Source organism: Oncorhynchus tshawytscha, linkage group LG29, assembly GCF_018296145.1.
Source record: "Oncorhynchus tshawytscha isolate Ot180627B linkage group LG29, Otsh_v2.0, whole genome shotgun sequence".
Classification (NCBI taxonomy): Eukaryota; Metazoa; Chordata; class Actinopteri; order Salmoniformes; family Salmonidae; genus Oncorhynchus; species Oncorhynchus tshawytscha.
In genome coordinates this window covers 11,738,984-11,761,693 of record NC_056457.1, presented here as the reverse complement: position 1 = coordinate 11,761,693, position 22,710 = coordinate 11,738,984, and the positions used below count along the sequence as shown (strand labels likewise).

Sequence of the window (22,710 nt, the reverse complement as noted above, 5' to 3'; positions counted from 1 at the left end):
GTTTCCTACCCTCACCACCTGGGGGCGGCCCGTCAGGAAGTCCAGGACCCAGTTGCACAGGGTGGGGTCGAGACCTAGGGCCTCGAGCTTAATGACGAGTTGAGGGTACTAGGGTGTTAAATGCTGAGCTGTAGCCGATGAACAGCATTCTTACATAGGTATTCCTCTTGTCCAGATGGGTTAGGGCAGTGTGCAGTGTGATTTCGATTGCGTCGTCTGTGGACCTATTGGGGCAGTAAGCAAATTGGAGTGGGTCTAGGGTGTCAGGTAGGGTGGAGGTGATATGGTCCTTGACTAGTCTCTCAAAGCACTTCATGATGACGGAAGTGAGTGCTACGGGGCGATAGTCATTTAGTTCAGTTACCTTAGCTTTCTTGGGTACAGGAACAATGGCCATCTTGAAGCATGCGGGGACAGCAGACTGGGATAGGGAGAGATTTAATATGTTCGTAAACACACCAGTCAGCTATTCTACGCATGCTCTGAAGACACGGCTAGGGATGCGGTCTTGGCCGGCAGCCTTGCGAGGGTTAACGCGTTTAAATGTCTTACTCATGTTGGCCATGGAGAAGCAGAGCCCACAGTCCTTGGTAGCTAGCTGCGTTGGTGCCACTGTGTTATCCTCAAAGCGGGCAAAGAACGTGTTTAGCTTGTCCGGAAGCAAGATGTCAGTGTCTGCAACGTGGCTGATTTTCCTTTTGTAGTCTGTGATTGTCTGTAGACCCTGCCACATATGTCTCATCTCTGAGCCGTTGAATTGCGACTCCACTTTATCTCTATACTGACATTTTGTTTGATTGGCTTGCGGAGGGAATGACTACTCTATTTGTATTCTGCTATATTCCCAGTCACCTTGCCATGGTTAATTGCAGTGGTTCGCGCTTTCAGTTTTGCGGGAATGCTGCTATCTAGCCACGGTTTCTGGTTAGGGTAGGTTTTAATAGTCACAGTGGGTACAACATCTCCTATGTACAACATCGCCTATTTCCACTTCTTGATGAAATCAGTAACCGTCAACATTATTCTCGGAAGTTACCCTGAACATATCCCAGTCCGCGTGATCAAGTGTGGATTCCGATTGGTCAGACCAGCATTGAATAGTCCTTAGCACAGGTACTTCCAGTTTGAGTTTGTGCCTATAGGAAGCAAAATGGTTACCGTGAAACAGAGTATGTTGCAATCCCTGATGTCTCTGTGGAAAGAAACCATTGCCCTTATCTCGTCAACTTTGTTATCCAGGGACTGAACATTAGTGAGTAATACACTCGGAAGCGGTGGGTGGTGTGCGCGCCTCCTAAGTCGGACTAGAAGTCCGCTTCGAGTCCCTATTTTTTACCGGCGTTGTTTGGGTTGTCCTCTGGAATCAGTTCAATTTCCCTGGGTGATGCGGACAAAGGATCTGCTTCGGGAAAGTCGTACTCCTGATAGTAATGCTGGTAGTGCTGATGATTTACAGCCGCTCTGATATCCAATAGTTCTTCCCGGCTGTATGTAATAACACGTCACATTTTCTGGGCTAACAATGTAAGAAATAATCAATAAAAAAACTAAATACTGCAAAGTTTCCGAAGAACTAGAACTGGAAGCGAGGCAGCCCTCTCTGTCACAGCCATCTTACATGCTTTGACCATAGTCATCCCTACTACCTCTCATCTGATGGACTCACTAAACACAAATGCTTTGTTTGTAAATTATGTGTAGGCGTGTGCCCCTAGGTATCCGTAAATTTAAAAAACAGGAAAATCGTGCCGTCTGGTTTGCTTAATATAAGGAATTTCAAATGATTTATACTTTTACTTTTACTTTTGATACTTAATTACATTTTAGCAATTATATTTACTTTTGATTCGTAAGAATATTTAAAACCAAATACTATTTGAGTTTTACTCAAGTAATATTTTACTGAGTGACTTTCACTTTTACTTGAGTCATTTTCTATTAAGGGATCTTTACTTTTACTCAAGTATGACAATGGGTACTTTTTCCACCACTGGTCTAAAGTGCATAACTGTTGCTTGGAAACACAATGACATTTCAAAGGAGGGAAATAATTAATAGAACAAGCTTTTTTCATCATTGTGACATCTCCAGATTGACATTAGATGCAGTATAACTTTAGCTAACTAAGATTGAGGGGAGAACACCTACATTTTAGCTAGCTAACATTAGCATTGCTAGATATTTCTGACAAACTTTGCTAACTCATGGTAACATTGCCATCTCTCCAAAGTAAACTTGTCAACATCATAATGATGGCAAAGTTGATTATGACTAATTATTTGTCTACTTTAGGTTCTGTTTTAGGACCACTATTGTTTTCACTATATATGGGGATGTCATTCGGAAACATAATGTTAACTTTCACTACTATGCGGATGATACACAGCTGTACATTTCAATGAAGCATAGCGAAGCCCCAAAATTGCCCTCGCTAGAAGCCTGTGTTTCAGACATAAGGAAGTGGGTGGCTGCAAACTTTCTACTTTTAAACCCGGACAAAACAGAGATGCTTGTTCTAGGTCCCAAGAAACAAAGAGATCTTCTGTTGAATCTGACAATTAATCTTGATGGTTGTACAGTCGTCTCAAATAAAACTGTGAAGGACCTCGGCGTTACTCTGGACCCTGATCTCTCTTTTGACGAACATATCAAGATTGTTTCATGGACAGCTTTTTTCCATCCACGTAACATTGCAAAAATCAGAAACTTTCTGTCCAAATATGATGCAGAAATATTAATCCATGCTTTTGTTACTTCTAGGTTAGACTACTGCAATGCTCTACTTTCCGGCTACCCGGATAAAGCACTAAATAAACTTCAGTTAGTGCTAAATACGGTTGCTAGAATCCTGACTAGAACCCCAAAATTTGATCATATTACTCCAGTGCTAGCCTCCCTACACTGGCTTCCTGTTAAGGCAAGGGCTGATTTCAAGGTTTTACTACAAAGCATTACATGGGCTTGCTCCTACCTATCTTTCCGATTTGGTCCTGCCGTACATACCTACACGTACACTACGGTCACAAGATGCAGGCCACCTAATTGTCCCTAGAATTTCTAAGCAAACAGTTGGAGGCAGGGCTTTCTCATATAGAGCTCCATTTTTATGGAATGGTCTGCCTACCCATGTGAGAGACGCAGACTCGGTGTCAACCTTTAAGTCTTTACTGAAGACTCATCTCTTCAGCATTTTGATAATAAACTGATTTAAATTTGGATAACAACATTGAAATATGGATAAAATGTTGAAATTTGATCATAAATTTGAAATGTAGCTATAAATTACTGAGTGAATGAGCCCTGTCAGGGAACTAGCTCACGTGTGAAAGAGGTGAATGAATGCCCCAAACTGTTCTGTGAGCTGAGTTTTTCCGATCTGTAACATTATCTAGGGTTCTGTCCACCACTGCCATTGGATATATACAGGATGGGCCGAAGAACTGTGGTCAATCTCAGAGGCTCTTTGTCTTATGTGCCGCGTGACCAAGTTACTCAGAGACAGAAGATGATTTTGTAACAATATAGGTTCATTTTGTTCCTCAAGTTGATCTCTATCCCAAGCTACAAGTTATCTCTGAGTCGCCCAATGTCCTTGATGATACATCTAAACCAGCTGCAGGGAGCAGAGAGGGGGGAACTATTCTTTCTCAGAAGCACAGTGTTGCAAGTTATAAAAATCTCTTTACCAATGTTAAGCATTTAATTGTTAACTATTAACATCAAACAAAGCAGATAAATACATAATTTTTCTCTCACATCTTAATATGTCATATCTCACAATGTTCACATCCATATTTATTTAGTACTATGACCAAATACACCCGGAATCTCCCTTATTACCCATGTGCATCTTCAAAGATTCTCTTGTCGTTACTTGCTACGCACCATATGTATACTGCTATACATTTAAGTAACACCCCGTACTCAAAAATACCTTGTGTTATTTGTAGTGGCTGCAGTCCTCTAAGATGTTTCTTATGAATGCCTACAGACAGCTGTCAGTGGGGCTTTCCATGGCACTCTTACGCCCTCGCTCTAGTCATCTAATAAAACTAGTGAATATCCTTCTCTCTATAAGAATACGGGTACCTATTTATGCGTTACTCGCCTTGATTTTTACATTTTCTAAATTATTTTTTTATACAGATTCATTGAAATTGACTTACTGAAATCAGTTGCCGTCCCTCAATTATTTGTGGATTATGTGTTTCCTACTGGGCAGCTCTCCATAAGGGTCTGGGCGGGTCTAGTCATCTTTTGGTCAGATGGGAATTTCTCTCACGCTTCATAAAATGCGCCACTGGTTTTCCTCGCAGACCCCCACTGGAAAGCTCTGCAGGCAGAATCAGTAATCGGGTGTGTGACGCCAAATTGTAGTCAATCTTAAATGAGCCAAATTTGATGCACCATGGTGAACATCTGTCAGGAGCTCTCATGGGGCAGTACCGTTAGTTCTCTTATTTACATGATTTAGCTTATTCATAATGAATTAATCATTAACGTTTGCTCCACTCATGTGACCGACCAATACGGGGTCATGCATGTGACAGATCAATACATCACAAGGCTTCTGCTCTCGAAGCTGAGACCTTGAAACTGAGATATCGTTCTCAAAGCACGGGTCTGGGCGTACTGCCAAATTGCAGATACTGATTTTGAGGGTTTGTTCAATCAGTCACGTCCATGAACACAGAAAATGGTTATTAGAAAAGCACAAACATAGAACACATGGAAAAGCACCAACAAAAACATTTCAAAGGCCACATTTAGGGGATGACCAAATGCAGTAAAGTTTTGTATAAACAACTAATTTACATTTTTTTAATTGTTAGATTACAAAACAATGTCTGTCATGTTGGTCTTCACACTAACTTCTGTGGTGACCTAACCTTTTCACATGTGAGTTCCAAATATCTCTAACGGTCGTCCCAGCCTGAGTTGTTTTATGCATGTGATGTCAGAATGCGCTGACTGTTCCAAAATCTGATTGTTACGCAACAGGACAGTTAACACGCGCTGCCTGCTAATTATCTATAGGCTGTGTTTCAACTTGTCAATTTCAAATTACTTTCGAACAAGTTTTATTTACTTCTGTGTGAATCAATGAGGCGGAACAAACTTCAATTCAAACTGTTGTTAGAAAATAACACTGTTAGAAAATATTTTGAAATTGACAAGTTGAAACATAGCCTATAGATAATTAGCAGGCAGCGCGTGTTAACTGTCCTGTTGCGCGACAATTACATTTTGGAACAGTGAGCGCATTCTGACATCACGTGCATAAAACAACTCAGGCTGGGGCAACCGTTAGAGATATTTGGAACTCATGTTTGCAGTTGTGGGGGACACAAAATATACAATTAGAGCATATGATGTTGATGGCACCTTAATTGGGGAGGATGGGTTCGTGGTAATGGTGGGAGCGGAATGCGTGGAATGGTATTAAATGAATGCCATTCCATTCATTCGTTTCTAGACATTATTATGAGCCATCCTCCCCTCAGCAGCCTCCTGTGAATTAGAGCATGTACAGGCCAACAATTGGAGTCACTCACGTTCAAAACAAACACTTTCCTTTGGTAGCGCTATAGAGAGCGTTGTGATCAATGTTCCCTCTCAGCTGCATGTAGCTCCCTCTGGACTGCTTCGCAGAAGAAATATCAGCACATGCAGATGGAACTCAACTCAACTAGAGTTTTCCCCCTTAGTTAACACTATCAATGTTTCCATTTAATGTGGGAGTTGTGATCGAATCAAAGCAATATTAGCCACTTTCACTGCAACATACCTAAACAAAATGAACTATGCAAGAGATTTTGTTGTAGGCAGAACACACCGGAGTAGGATTCTATTGCACTGACATGCACGACTCAGTCCTACTGTACTCTACAGACCAGTGCAGCAAAACCAAGTTGCTCTTGTTTTGAGATCAAAGGAGAGCTACATGTAGCCAGCGTGCACATTTTTTCCATATTCTTTGCTATTTTTTCATACCCTTTGCCCAGTTATAGATAATTTGTAGTCAGCAATGGGGGAGTGGTTGCTTCCTATAAGAGCACAAAATGTGTACATTTTCTTTAAAAAGTTAGTATAGTAAAGAGCTCTTTTTGTCTTAAAGGGGCAGTGTTGTATTTTGAGACAGACTTGAATTAGCTAAGTATCCAATAGGCAGAAGGTAGCATAATTTGTCTGATTCCCTTTAATAATGGTATGGAAAGTATAATGCATTTTATTGTGTAAAGTGGTTTTTTGCATCAAACACAACAACATTTTCAGTCACCTCCTTGTCTGAAGGACAAGTGGATAAATAAACTCAGCAAAAAAAGAAACGTCCTCTCACTGTTTATTTTCAGCAAACTTAATAAATACAGCAAACTTCAAAATATTTGTATGAACATAACAAGATTCAACAACAGACATAAACTGAACAAGTTCCAAAGATATGAGACTAACATAAATTGAATAATGTGTCCCTGAACAAAGGAGGATCAAAATCAAAAGTAACAGTCAGTATCTGGTGTGGTGTAACGGCTTTCGTCGTCGGATGAGGAAGAGTAGTCGGACCAAAGCGCAGCGTGGTAAGTGTTCATATTTCTTTATTGAACTGAACACTGAATTAACAAAAACAACAAAGGGAAAACCAGAAACAGTCCTGGAAGGTGAAAAACACAAAACAGAAATGAACTACCCACAAAACCCAGTGGGAAAAAGCTACCCAAGTGTGGTTCTCAATCAGAGACAACGATAGACAGCTGCCTCTGATTGAGAACCACACCGGCCAAACAACAAAGAAATACAAAACATAGAAAATGAACATAGAATGCCCACCCTAGTCACACCCTGGCCTAAAAAAACAGAGAATAAAAGCCTCTCTATGGCCAGGGCGTGACATGTGGCCACCAGCTGCATTAAGTACTGCAGTGCATCTCCTCCTCATGGACTGCACTAGATTTGCCCGTTCTTGCTGTGAGATGTTACCCCACTCTTCCACCAAGGCACCTGCAAGTTCCCGGACATCTCTGGGGGGTATGGCCCTAGCCCTCACCCTCCGATCCAACAGGTCCCAGACGTGCTCAATGGGATTGAGATCCGGGCTCTTCGCTGGCAATGGCAGAACACTGACATTCCTATCTTGCAGGAAATCACGCACAGAACGAGCAGTATGGCTGGTGGCATTGTCATGCTGGAGGGTCATGTCAGGATGAGCCTGCAGGAAGGGTACCACATGAGGGAGGAGGATGTCTTCCCTGTAACACACAATGTTGAGATTTCCTGCAATGACAACAAGCTCAGTCCGATGATGCTGTGACACACAGCCCCAGACCATGACGGACCCTCCACCTCCAAATCGATCCCGCTCCAGAGTACAGGCCTCGGTGTAATGCTCATTCCTTCGACAATAAACGCGAATCTGACCATCACCCCTGAAGAGACAAAACCGCGACTTGTCAGTGAAGAGCACTTTTTGCCAGTCCTGTCTGGTCCAGTGATGGTAGGGTGGTGCCCATAGGCGACATTGTTGCCGGTGATGTCTGGTGAGGACCTGCAAATTTTATTCTGTGTTCCCATCTATTAAGCTAGTAAATAAATAATTAAACCAATTTGTGTAGTACTGAATCTTAAGAAAGGCTCAAGTTTTTGTAGATGCAAGGAGGTTACGACTGTTCAGAATGATGATATGATACGAGGTTATGGTTAATAAGTTGACTGTTTATAGACGTGATAGGTAAAGACCTTTTAGAGTTTCATTCGGGAGATGGTAACTCTTTAAAGAACCGCTCTCGTGGTGCCCCAGGTCCTAATGAGTTAATTGTTACATAATTAATTGAATCGGGTAATGTCATGTATATTCCCTCTCTGGCCTTGAGATCACCAGAGTGCTGATTATTACGCACACCTGATTATTACGCACACCGCTTATTGACACTCGCCTGGACTCCATCACCTCCTTGATTACCTGCCCTATTTATGTCACTCCCTTTGGTTCCTTCCCCAGGCGTTATTGTTTTTGTTTCATGTCTGTGTGCTGTTAGTGTTTCTTATTATGTTCCGTTTATTTCTTAAATATTCACTCCCTGTACTTGCTTCCCGACTCTCAGTGCACATCTTTACAGATAACAATAAAACATAGTTAATTAGATCAATAACAGTCTTCAAATGAATGTTAAAGTCGACACCTCCGATAAAAGGGATAGGTAGGGGAGAGCTGTCACAAAGCCATGGACGGCGAATTCCATGCTCTGACCCACAGGTCACAGGCTGTTGGTGACAGACTGACAGTACACACAACTCACACAGAGTTTAGTTTACCCCACCGGAAGATGCAATCCGAAAAATGGGAGCAGTGGAGCAGCCAATTTGCACGATAAGGCTAACTTTGCGAGAAGAAATAAGACACAGTGCGTGGTCTGACGTATGGTTTTATATGATGCGGGGAACGTCCTACCACACCGTTATGTCCCCAGCGTGACTTTGTTGTTATTATTACTCGACCTGCGCGGAGGGCAGGGATATAATCCATACTTCCAACCGTAGTGACGGTCTGAAAGGTATGAAGTAGAACTAGCCAGCTGCCACTTCTTCTGCGCTGCTTTCTTCAACTCAACTGAGATACAGGCTGTTCAATCAAGAGCTCTGACCCAATGAATATTGAGGGGCTACAAAGGGTGGCTAATTATATTTCAGGGGGGGCCGTTGCCACCCATCTGAAACCACCCCTGGAGAGGGCAGGTCTCTGACCATGTGGACTTTATTACACAACTCATGCATTGTTACTCCCCCTAAGCAGTTATGTAACTGTTATGTGAAGGAATTTATCATCACTAGAATTAAACTGCCAGAACAAAAGCACCATCTTTTCTGTCCAATCTGAGCCCGATTGACAGCTCTCTGACCCAATGAGGGTGGGAGGCAACTAAGGGTGGCCAATTATATTTCAGGGGGAGCCGTTGCCACGCCTCTGAAACTGCCCGGGAGAAGGCAGGTCTCTAGCTATGTGGACTTCATTACACATTACGCATTGTTACTCCCCCTAAGCAGTTATGTAATTTACCAGCACTAGAATTGTCTTTCTCAAATGAATAGCAGTGATACAATACCATTTTCTCGATCTTCTATGAATTTTATTACCTAGAAAACGATGTCTCACAACACAACAGAGTCAAATGGTTGATTCGTAGTCTGCCTAGTCATGAAGTTGTTTGTTGGAATTGGAAAAGGGAAGCATGAAATCAATATGGCAATGGCTCACAAAAATGATTTCAGTCATTTTTGTGTAGTTTTTAAAAATGATTTCAGTGTAGCTGAGATACTAAATAGTACACTATATACAGACATGCACATTCAATAAATTATTGTTGTTATCAAATGTTATAAAATGTAGTTAAAGGGCAATTACACCATTTTTCAACCTCATATTCATTATCTCCAGCACAATATCAGTGTATGAAAAGGACACGTTTCTACATTTTGTGGTTAAAAACTAAGAAAGCTCCTAAAATATATATATACTTGATGATGTCGTTGAGTAGGATTAAAAGTAAAAACGGTGATTTTCAAAACATGCAACGAGTTTCTAGCCAGGGGAAGGGCATTTTCCTGCTCCTGCGTGACCATGAATCTCATAGTGTTTGAAAATCACTGTTTTTAGAATGTTTTTACTTTTGATGACATCATCAAATTGACATTTTTCACTGGATCTTTTTTTAGACACTGGTATGGTGCTGGAGATAATGAATATGAACTTGAAACGTGGTGGTATGCCCTTTAAACAATAGTGATCTTGGCACAAACTAAATTCCACCAGTGTGTTATAAATGCAGTACATTCTAATTCTGTCTCATGAACCATCTATTCTATGGTATTTCACTCATCAGTATCATTCTTGGTGCTGGATAGGAGAGTCGGGGCTCCGCTGGTGTAGCTCATCTTGCGACAGTGCTCTTGTCTTGTTGTCGACATAGCCTGAAACAAAAGGAATGGATTCATGCTGTGTCATCATTTCTAACACTTTTCATTTAAAAATAGATTTTTCACATTACGTGTCAAGTTTCAATAAATACCTTTGTTAGTTTTGGTTTGTGGAGACAGTGGACATACGGCTTGGGGTCTTTCTCAATCTCTCCGGCAAATGTTTTGTAACAAATTCCACAGTCCATCAGTGGCTGTTACAATACACACAAAATAAATATGGATTTATCATGGTGCTACATCTATAACCTGTAATGATATGCCAGCAGTCATAAACTTTATCTCCAGCAACTTAAAAATACATTTGTTGAATTAATTAAGAAGTGCCTCATGATTTAAATACTAATGTATGTTCTTCAAAAGCTTTGATAAAAAAACAATAGAACCTGTAGAAGCAAGTACAAGTATATTACTCACTCGGTCATTCCTGAATTGGCATCGCTGATGGCTTGGATTAACGGTTCCCCTGGCACAGGTGGTGGCTTTCAAGTAGAAATTGTGGTAGATGTATTGTACATTAAACCCAGACTGAAAGAAAAATGGTGTTGAAGTTGCATTATCCACTGTTAGTAACATGGTAACACTTTAGTATGGATCTGATCTCAACCTCTAAAGGTCCTCAGTTTTAGCCCTTCATGGTCAGTGCATATTTGTATCTAGCAATTTAGTGGTAACAACAACCAACATTGTTTTTTTTTTTACCTCTATGTCAGACTTCAGGAGACTCTTGAAGAAGAGAAAATGGTGCTGGACTCCAAAATGAGAGTTGAGTTGTTGCAGAGCCAGATCCACTCCTTTCCTGTACTTGTCAGGGAGTTTACTATAAGCCTCCTGAGCCTCAATAGAAGGCAGCAGGACTCCAGCACTTAACAACAACAGCAGCAGTAGAGCAGCCATCTTCCACCCAGTGTGTGTGGAGCAGCCTGACTAAGGCAACTCTGTGGACAGTGGACCCACCGGGGTAAACATTTACGAGAAACAAAACTATTACTCAGAAGCTGGGAATGACTAGAACAAGCCTAGGGCTCTATTCAATCTGTATCGCAAAAGTGGAAGTGCAACCTAGGAATGTAAAGGTAATTTCCAGTGGTGGAAAAAGTATCAAATAGTCATACTTGAGTAACAGTAAAGATACCTTAATGGAAAATGACTCAAGTAAAAGTCACCCAGTAAAATAATACTTGAGTAAAAGTCTAAAAGTATTTGGTTTTAAATATACGTAAGTATCAAAAGTAAATGTAATTGCTAAAATGTACACAAGTATCAAATTCCTTACATTAAGGAAGCCAGATGGCAACATCTTCTTGATTTTTTTTACTACTGATAGCTAGGGGCACGCTCCAACACGACATAATTTACAAACAAATCATTTGTGTTTAGTGAATCTGCCAGATAGTAGGGAAGACCAGGGATGTCATCTTGATAAGTGTGTGAATTGGACCATTTTCCTGTCCTGCTAAGCATTCAAAATGTAACGAGTACTTTTGGGTGTCAGGAAAACTGTACGGAGAAAAAAGTACATTATTTTCTTTAGGAATGTAGTGGGATTAATAGCAAAAGTTGTCAAAAGATACCAAAAAAACTACTTAGGTAAATCAAATCTATTTTTGTTGGTCACATACACATTGTTAGATGTTAATGCGAGTAATCTAACAATTCCACAACAACTACCTCATTCACACAACAACTACCTTATCCATGTAAAGGGATGTAATAAGAATATGTACATTTAAATATATGGTAGCACTTTAAAGTATTTTTTACTTAAGTACTTTACACTACTGGTCATTTCAGATAAAGCAGACATATGCAGCGTTTAGCTTGAACGCAGTCTCCGCTAATGCCGGAACATTGCCTTAAAATCACAACATGCTGTAACACGTAATTGGCATGATACGGACGAATAGAGCCCTATGCCTAGATCACACAGACAATGAAAATGTCAGTGCGTTTTGGTACACCAGAATTACATTCATTTCCATGGAACGCTGCGTTTGCCTTGCAGCATTGCGTTGCAGAAGTAGTTACAGTGTGTTCCATGTTCTGTGCGGTGCGTACCTTGGATCCAACATATGCATCAAATTATATGCATAGACTTGACAGAAATAGTAGCAAAAGGCGAATGTTGAACATTTGTGGCACACATATCCAATAAAAAAATTGGATTACAAAATTAGACTGCAGAATTTATTACATAGCATTTACACAATCGGTCCGATCGAAGCGTTAAACATTCTATCAGCCAACTGTGCTCTTTTTTTGTTGTTGCTCAATTGCTCTTTTCTCTTGACGTTCCTATCGAGGAATGGGAGGTGCTGCAACATCTACAGGAACGTCCCCTATCATGTCCACCACTGTGCTATTTGGAAGGGAGAAACACCACTGACTCGGATTAATCTTTTCTGAATAAAACTTGATTGAAATTAAGTGTACCACACTCAACTTTCAAAAATGTCACAGCGAATACACAGAAGGGATGCATCCAGCTCAACTCCTGGGATATTTAAGAGGATAGGTAGCATCCGTGAACATAGCCGCGGTAGGTAGGGGTGTTGAGGGTGCTACAGCATCCCCTGAAAAATCTGAATGTAAAAAATAGGAATAAAAAATATTTTCAACAAAAGTAGTGCACTGGGCCATTACTAGTATTAGCGGACCGGTATAGACGTCGGTAGAGCAGGCAATACTTTTCTTTTTTCCCCATCTCTGCTTTGGCAAAAAAAAAGGGTAGTTGTATATTTAAGAACAATATCTTGCAGGATTCAATAGTTGGATTTGTAAGAGTTGTTGTCCTGTCCCTTTCTCTGCGACTGTCATTCCAATGGAATCTAGAAATAACAAAGTTATGGGCACAGACAAAAAACATCCACATCAAATTAAATATTTTTCTTGATCAAATAACATGGAAAACAACCACTTATTGTGAAGTATTAATTTACCATCCTTACAAACCACAATGTAAATGTACATTACTGTATTATACTGTACATCTAAGTTTGGTACCTGAAGACTTTATCACCATGAAGAATAACAATGCACAATACATTAATTTAGTACATTGAGATGTTAAATGGTTTGTGATGTGGCTCAGTTGGTAGAGCATGGCACTTGCAACACTAGTAGTTGTGGGTTCGATTCCCACAGGGGACCAGTACAAAAATGTATGCACTCACTCAGTGGTGTAAAGTACTTAAGTACAAATACTTGAAAGTACTACTCAAGCAGTTGTTTTGAGTGTCTGTACTTCACTTTACTATTTATATTTTTGACAACTTTTACTTTAACTTCACTACATTCCTAAAGAAAATGATGTACCCCTGACACCCAAAAGTACTCGTTACATTTAGAACGCTTAGCTGGACAGGAAAATGATCTAATTCACACACTTATCAAGATAACATCCCTTGTCATCCCAACTGCCTCTGATCTGGCGGACTCACTAAACACATGCTTCATTTGTAAACTATGTCAGTGTTGGAGTGTGCCCCTGGCTATCCATACATTAAAAAACAAGAAAATGGTGCCGCCTGGCTTTCTTAATATAAGGAATTTAAAAATTCTTTAAACTTTTACTTCTACTTTTGACACATATTTTAGCGATTACATTTACTTTTTATACTTAAGTATATTTAAAACCAAATACTTTTAGATGTTTACTCAAGTAGAATTGTACTGGGCAACTTTCTATGAAGGTATCTTTACTTTTACTCAAGTATGACAATTGGGTATTTTTTCCACCACTGCACTCACTACTGTAAATTGCTCTGGAAAAGAGAATCTACTAAAATGTAAAAAGAATGAATCGATCATTTCAGTCCCCACAGAGAAATAAGTTGCATTTGCAAAGTAGTTCAAGAAACAGGAAAACAAATATCAAGCAATATTTGTATATTCCACAAGTATTATCAGATTAACTGTTTTGTACAGATTATTATCAGACTCAAGTTACAAATGCTGATAACTAAATGTATTTGAGAGTTTAACATTTTTTCACAAAAGTAGTGCACTAGTCCTGTATTAGCAGACCGATATAGGCATCTTTAAAAAACACAAGCCTTAGTGTGTTTAAAGTTGTTAAATACTGTACTTGAGGAAGTTGAACACAGAATAACGAATACAGATGAAATGAGGGTGCCTCTACAGACTACATTCAGATGTAAGCCTATCGTGCAATACAAACGTTTTATCATGGCCACAAAACGACATTACTCCCATTGCCAAGAATTTCACTTAGAACCCTTTGAGGCCAGGATAGTTGTGTCTCCACTTTGGTAACTCATAGTGTTACAGTGATCCACTCTTGCTGTCTTCATATCCTGAAATTCACAACATTAAAAGAGGGGAAATGAACATGTTTATATTCCTCTTCACAATATTAATGTCCTCAAAAAAATGTTTAGTCTATGATATGATGGAACAAATCACTGAAATTACTGTATGTTTTCTGAATTAGATTATATGAAAGAGTTAATCTCTCATGTGATAGTGTACATACAGGAACCAGTATATTGACAATTCTATCAGTTTTCCTCATGAAAATTCTAAAATGTTTCTCATTAACATACTTTGTTATAGAATTTGTGTGGTGAGGGATTGAAACTGTTTAATGGGAAGGGACAACTAGTGAGCCAACACACCTCTGTAAGAGCTGGTTTGTGGAGACAGTGGACATACGGCTTGGGCTCCTTCTCAATCTTTCCAGCAAAGGTTTTGTAGCAGATTGCACAGTCTATCAATGGCTGTAGAAATACACACGATATGAAAGTGTCGACAACAGCATCAAATATAAATTTTTATTCTATGCTGTAGACTTAGATCTGTCGACGATAACTCATGGAATTGTATGAAAGCCCTAAGGGAGTTGATGATTCAGAGCAACTGTTCTCAGACAGTTCCAGGTACTCACTCGGTCGTCCCTGAACTCGCATTGCGTGGCGTCAACTGTTCCCTTTCCACACTTGGTGGCTTTCAGGTAGAAATTGTGATAAATATAGCTCACATCAAATCCAGGCTAGAAGAAAAAAACGTATAAAAGCATAAACTAAACCATAAACATTTACCAGCGAGGTCTACACAAAATGGTTCTGCCACATTCCTCAGAAAAACAACCTCCCAGTAACGGAAATTTCCATGGGTCTTTGTCTTTACTTTCGTCATGCACCAAATAGAGCCTAATAAAGGCATGATTCATGGCACCGGATTTTTACCTCTATTTCGGACTTCAGGAGACTCTTGAAGAAGAGATAATGGCGCTGGACTCCAGAATGAGAGTTGAGCTGTTGTAGAGCCAGATCCACTCCTTTCCTGTACTTGTCAGGGAGTTTACTGTAAGCCTCCTGAGCTTCAATAGAAGACAGCAGGACTCCAGCACTTAACAACAACAGCAGCAGAGCAGACATCTTCCTACCAGTGTGTGTGGAGCAGCCTGACTGAGGTCATTGTTCTGTATTAGGACCACCCACTTGACTTCTGGGATGAACACTAAAGACAAACATTTTTTTCTGGGAGACATCTCTGATGTCTGTTTTTGGACGGGAGATGAGCAACAGAGGAAAATGTGTAGATATGGTCATGCTCCGTTTTTGACCTAGTTACATAACTGAGGTTAATTTCAACATGAAGAAAATCTATTTTAATTTCTATATTTCAACATTATAAAACATACTTTTGAATTAGTAATGTATAAGTTGATTGTAAAAAATATACAGTACATTCTGAAAGTATTCAGACTCCTTCCCCTTTTCCATATTTTGTTACATTACAGCCTTATTCTAAAATCGATTAAATAAAAAATGTTCCTCTTCAATCTACACACAATACCCCATAATATAAGTATAACATAAGTATTCAGAACCTTTGCTATGAGACTCGAAATTGAGTTCAAGTGCATCCTGTTTCAATTCATCATCCTTGAAGTGTTTCAACAACTTGATTGGAGTCCACCTGTGTTAGATTCAATTGATTGGACATGATTTGGAAAGGCAAACACCTGTCTATATAAGGTCCCACAGTTGACAGTGCGTGTCAGGGCAAAAACCAAGCAATGATGTCGAAGGAACTGTCCATAGAACTCTGAGACAGGATGTCAAGGCACAAATCTGGGGAAGGGTACCAAAAGATGTCTGCAGCATTGAAAGTCACCATGAACACAGTTGCCTTCATCAACCTTAAATTGATTAAGTTTGGTACCACCAAGACTCTTCCTAGAGCTGGCCGCCCGGCCAAACTGAGCAATTGGGGGAGAAGGGCCTTGGTCAGGGAGGTGACCAAGAAACCAATGGTCACAGAGCGCCAGAGTTCCTCTGTGGAGATGGGAGAACCTTCCAGAAGAACAACAATCTCTGCAGCACTCCACCAATCAGCCCTTTATGGTAGAGTGGCCAGACAGAAGCCACTCATCAGTAAAAGGGACTAATGCAGCCTGCTTGGAGTTTGCCAGAAGGCCCCTAAAGGACTCTCAGACCGTAAGAAACAAGATTCTCTGGTCTGATGAAACCAAGATTGAACTCTTTGGTCTGAATGCCAAGTGTCACATCTGGAGCAAACCTGGCACCATCCCTACGGTGAATCATGGTGGTAGCAGCATCATGCTGTGGGGATGTTTTTCAGAGGCAGGGACTGGGAGACTAGTCAGGATTGAGGCAAAGATGAACAGAGCAAAGTACAGAGAGATCCTTGATGAAAACCTGCTCCAGAGTGCTCAAGGCCTCAGACTGGGGCAAAGGTTCACCTTCCAACAGGACAACGACCCTAAGCACACAGCCAAGACAACACAGGAGTGGCTTCGGGACAAGTCTCTGAGTGGCCCAGCCACAGCCCAGACTTGAACCCGATCGAACATCTCTGGAGAGACCTGAAAATAGTTGTGCAGTGACGCTCCCCATCCAACCTGACAAAGCTTGAGAGGATCTACAGACAAGAATGAGAGAAACTCCCCAAATAGAGGTGTGCAAAGACTTGAGGCTGTAATCACAGCCTAAGATCCTTCCATAAAGTACTGAGTAAAGGGTCTGAAGTCAGTTTTTTTAGCAAAAATGTATGGGGTACTTTAAAAAAAAATATATATATTTTTGAATAAGGCTGTATGTAACAAAATGCGGAAAAAGTCAAGGGGTCCGAATACTTTCCGAATGCACTGTATGTTGGTGGAATTCTTCAATAAAAAGAACACTACAGCACAGGTCAAGTTAAATATAAAAGTTACTTTACTTATCAATATTTGAACTATTTATGTACACTGAACATAAGCAACGAACAGCCAGAATATTTTGTTTCCTTTGAAATTGAACAAATGTAAAAAAAAAAAAAACTGTTTATGGTGGGCTCTGCCAATCATGTACAGAATACCTTCCCTCCATCCATCCCCGTTTCCACAAAAAAACTAACACATTCTGCTTCGCACCACTTTGTCCATGGTCATGCATTATTGCAACAGCTTTTAAAACATTGGCACAACACCCTTTAAGACATCACATAATGCCACAACGCAATTCATGTGAGGGATCAGGACGTGTATTAATAGTCTCAGAGTAGGAGTGCTAGGATCAGGTCCCCTCTGTCCATATAATCCTATTCATTAGGATCTAAAAAGGAAATTTGAGCCTATATCATCATTGCCTGACAACTCAAACTGAAATATTCCACTGTTTCAGGTTCGCTACATACTTCAGTCTGAGACTGCCATCGTTGAAGTCGTTTGAGGTCAAAATGTGGTGAGGTCAAAATGAGGGGTGTTGTACAAAACCCCAAAAAAGTTGTCAGCAATTGGATAATCTCTAACAAATCAAAATATCAAAGCCAATGATGAATTTTCAAAACGCCGCTTTACCCAAAGTATGTTTCGGCTCTGGCCCAACCCATCGGTTTCTGGGACCAAGCCGAACAGTTAGAATGTGTTTGCGTTCCAGAAATCGCCAGGGTGGTACACAGATCCAGACTCATTGCAGAGAACAAACTATAGTCTGTGGGCTTGGCGTAGCGTTTGGCTGGAGCAAGGAGTTTTAGTAGCTACGCAGATACCTGCACTTTCTGAAACTCTTTATGAATACGGGCCCTGATTCATGGGCATTCTAAAAGTGGAAACTAATGAACTTCATTGACAAACTGAAACAGATAGGACGCTGGTGACATATTCAGGTGACACATGTAAAATGTCACACAATCACATGCAGTATACAACCATGTGCAGCTGTAGATCTATTCAGGCACAAATACATGACATAGACCATGGGAAGAAGTGCTTAACATTGAGAAGGAAAAGACAGACATGGGGTACAGTCTTAAAAATCAAATGAGTGCATTTCAGGTTAAAAAATTATATTCATAGGTCTAACTCCAGACACACACACACACACATTAGTACCAGTCAAAAGTTTGGACACACCTACTCATTAAAGGGTTTTCCTTTATTTTTTATTGTAGAATAATAGTGAAGACATGTGTGAAATAACACATATAGAATCATGTAATTACCCAAAAAAAGTGTTAATCAAATCAAAATGTATTTCATATTTGAGATTCTTCAAAGGAGCCACACTTTGCCTTGATGACAGCTTTGCACACTCTTGGCAGTCTCTCAACTAGCTTCATGAGGTAGTCACCTGGAATGTATTTAAATTAACAGGTGTGCCTTGTTAAAAGTTAATTTGTGGAATTTCTTTCCTTAATGCGTTTGTCACAACACAACTGATTGTCTCAAGGTAGGGGTGGTATACAGAAGATCGCCCTATTTAGTAAAAGACCAAGTTCATGTTATGGCAAGAACAGCTCAAATAAACTAAGAGAAATGACAGTCAATCATACTTTAAGACATGAAGGTCAATGCACATTTCAAGTACTTTGAAAGTTTCAAGCGCAGTCGCAAAAACCATCAAGCACTATGATGAAACTGGCTCTTATGAGGACCGCCACAGGAATGGAAGACCCGGAGTTACCTCTGCTGCAGAGGATATGTTCATTAGCGTTACCAGCCTCAGAAATTGAATCCCAAATAAATGCTTCACAGAGTTCAAGTAACAGACACATCTCAACATCAACTGTTCAGAGGAGACTACGTGAATCAGGCCTTCGTGGTCAAATTGCTGCAAAGAAACCACTACTAAAGGACACCAATAAAAATAAGACACTTGCTTGGGCCAAGAAAAACGAGCAATGGACATTAGACCGGTGGAAATCTGTCCTTTAGTCTGATGAGTCCAAATGTGACATTTTTGGTTCCAACTGCTGCGTCTTTATGAGACGCAGAGTAGGTGAATGGATGATGATCTCCGCATGTGTGGTTCGCACCGTGAAGCATGGAGGAGGTGTGATGGTGCTTTGCTGGTGACACTGTCTGTGATTTAGAATTCAAGGCAGTTAACCAGCATGGCTGCAGCGATAAGCCATCCCATCTGGTTTGCGCTTGTTGTTCAACAGGACAAAGATCCAATCCACCTTCAGGCTGTGTAAGGGCTATTTGACCAAGGAGAGTGACGGAGTGTTGCATCAGATGGTTTGGGATGAGTTGGAGCACAGAAGGAAGGAAAAGCAGCCAACAACTGATCAGCAACTCCTTCAAGACTGTTGGAAAATAATTCCAGGTGAATCCTAAGAGCGCACAAAGGGTGGCTACATTGAAGAATTTAAAATCTAAAATATATTTTGATTTGTTTAAGTCTTTTTTGGTTACTACATGATTCCATGTGTGTTATTTCATAGTTTTGATGTCGTCACGATTATTCTACAATGTAGAAAATAGTAAAAATAAAGAAAAACCCTTGAATGAGTGGATGTGTCCAAACTTTTGACTGGTAGTGTGCGTGTACATACATACATAAAAAAATATATGTAATAAAGGCTTCAAGCCATTCTTGTGGCATGGGAAATACTAAAGGTGACTGTCAACTCTACACAGACTGAACAGAAATTTGGTCAACAGTATCATTTATGCATTTTAGACAATGCATTTGCTTCTAGCCGACACTTGATAATATAATTACTCAAATTACCTTAGATGTATGATAAAACGGAATGTTGCAAGAGAATGGTCTTGACCTGCTGAACCCCTTTGCCCACTTCGGAAACGTCAAGAAACAGAGATGACTGAACCACATTAGATTGTTCTGACCACAATAAAAACTATTTACATGGCCGAGGTCTGGCAAGAAATAAAACCACTCACACAGAAAAGAAACAAATAAGTCCTTTCCTCAAAAATAGACAAGCTTTATGCCGACAGGTTGACAGTGAGAACTCAAAGATGTCCCCCCCCAGGACATATACTGCATCTGCATTATCACCCTCATTGTGAACACAAAGGAAACACCAACATAAAGTGTCTTAATAGGGCGTTGGGTCACCACGAGCCAGAACAGCGTCAATGCACCGTGACATAGATTCTGTCTGGAACTCTTTGAGGGATGTGACACCATTCTTCCATGAGAAATTCCATTATTTTGTGTTTTGTTGATGGTGGTGGAAAACAATGTCTCAGGAGCTGCTCCAGAATCTCCCATAAACGTGACTGAGATGGCCATGGCTTAAGGTTTACATCGTTTTCATGCTCCTCATCAAACAATTTAGTGACCACTTGTGCACTGTGGATGGGGCATTGTAATCTTATGCGGGCAAAGCCATGGTGGCCAAAATAATAGCTCACCCAGGATTTTTTATTCATGACGCTAAGCATGATAGTTTGTTAACGGCTTAATTAACTCTGGAACCACCTGCTTTCAATATAATTTGTATTCCTCATTTACTCAGGTGCTTCCATTATTTTGGCATTTACCTGTATAACTATTTCGTGTAGACAGTACTTCAGAAATGTGTAAGAATGTGTAGCACTTGAGAGATGGGATCCCACTTCAGTACCTCAAATACATGTGAAAGTACTACATATACAGACAAATAGTTCCAGTCAATTTACATAGAAAATGTTTGGGGAGAGTTACATTTACGTTCAGTACAGTACTTTAAAAGCATTTGGTACTACCATGTGTACTTTGGTGACATTTGGTTCCTCTCTGCCGCTAAGCTTGAGCCACCACAGCGGCCAAATAAGCACAGATGACTGGATGAAAACAAATGATAAGAACTTTAAAAAAAAATGCATTTTGCATAGCGTTTCTCTGTCAGAACAAACCACACAATCACAGACAGATTCCCACATCTCATCACACCTCCACAAGACCGCTGTGACTGCTGACCTGTTAAGTACTGTGTTGTAATGACTACTGGTAAAAATCACTCGACTCCACTACCTTATTAGCTTGATATCAGTCGGACATTGGAGCAGGTTGTGTCCTGTTTGCAATTGTTTGGAAACATAAAAATCAGACTCCTTCCGTACTAGCTAATGGAATGGTATGGAGATAAACATGTAAGGCATCTCTGTATTTATTTTACACAGCTTACTATTTGATAGACTAAGAAGACACCTAAAGTAAAATATAAAACACTAATTTAATATTACACAAAAACAAATTTCCAAATTTGGTATCTTAAAAAGTGCTGAGCTTAAAAGTGACTGTTGAAATTACAGCCGTTTAAAACAAATAAGGCAACATCTAAAACGTTCCTCAGTACAGTTATCGTCATCTTCATAAGGCGCTTAGTGAGCTAAAAGAGCTAAACATAAAAAGAGAACAAAATCAAATAAAATAGCAATATTTTAAAATATATTGACTCAAGGAATGTATCCCATATGCAATCATCCACACATTCAATGTGAATCAGCGCACCCTTTCAGGGTTGAAAAATGTATCATTGTGTATTAAACAACTTACTTACTTATATATATATATTGAAAATTAGAAATCATTATAACACAATTGAATTTGAACCTATTCTCCACTGATATTTAAAAAAATATGTAGCAATATATAAAAACATGGATGATGAATAAAATAAATATGCTGAACTGGTTGGACCTTTCAGTCGGTATTCATCCCTAACGCCACAAAGTGCTCCGACCCCTAACCCCTTCCGATAACATGATGTGCCCCCTATAATGGGTCTCCATTTGCTGCTGTGTGTCATCATGAGACCGCTTGTATGTTGTCATGAAAACGTTGAATCATTCATGGCATCCAATTGAACTTGGTCCAAGTGAATGAGATTGAAAGGGAACCAAGCCTGCAAACGACATCTTTGCCCTTCGGTCAGGTGTGGTTAAACCAATGGAAGCCAGGACTGACAGAGCTCAATGATGGTCTGTCAATTGGGTATATAGGGTTTTCCCTTGGACAGGCTTCTCATTGGCTGGTAGAGTGATTGGCAGGTTGGTTTGGCCACTGAGGGATGAATCTAGCGATAGGTAGGCATATGATGGTGTGGGTCACACAGGCATGTGCATCTCTGAGTACTCGTCATGGACCTCTCTCTCATCAAAGATGGGCTCTGCGTCATCAGAATCCAGCTGGGAGAGAAGAGAACAGAATGTTAGAGCAAGGAACTAGCTATACTATTGATTAAGATTGATTGATTTGAATTAGGTAGATGAATTGTAAATCCTTCTTCAATCAATCAAATGTACAGCGTTTTATACAGGGTAAAAAGTCCATTACGCCAAGCCAGGCCTAAAACCCCCTTGAAGAACAAGCAGATCAGACAGCCTCAAGTAGAAACTCCCTACGCTTTTCATATAATGTGCCATAAGGTCCTTTCCTCAAATGTCCTCAGAGTTTAGACAGTAGATGTGTCTCAATTGGCAGCCTATTCCCTATATAGTGCATTACTTTTGACCAGGGCCCATAGGTTGAATGC

General features: G+C 40.2%; 1 protein-coding gene across 9 annotated transcripts in view; it reads right to left on the bottom strand.

Moving 5' to 3' along the window:
* Positions 1-20,148: 20,148 nt before the first annotated feature.
* LOC112227935 (anion exchange protein 2) overlaps positions 20,149-22,710 on the bottom strand; it is an 80,496-nt gene continuing 77,934 nt past the window's right edge. For all 9 annotated transcript variants that reach the window (XM_024392955.2, XM_024392953.2, XM_024392951.2 and 6 more), the window contains one exon: positions 20,149-22,363. In XM_024392955.2, the coding sequence (XP_024248723.1) occupies positions 22,283-22,363 (81 nt within the window). In that variant the 3' untranslated portion in view covers positions 20,149-22,282. The remainder of the gene's footprint in view (positions 22,364-22,710) is intronic.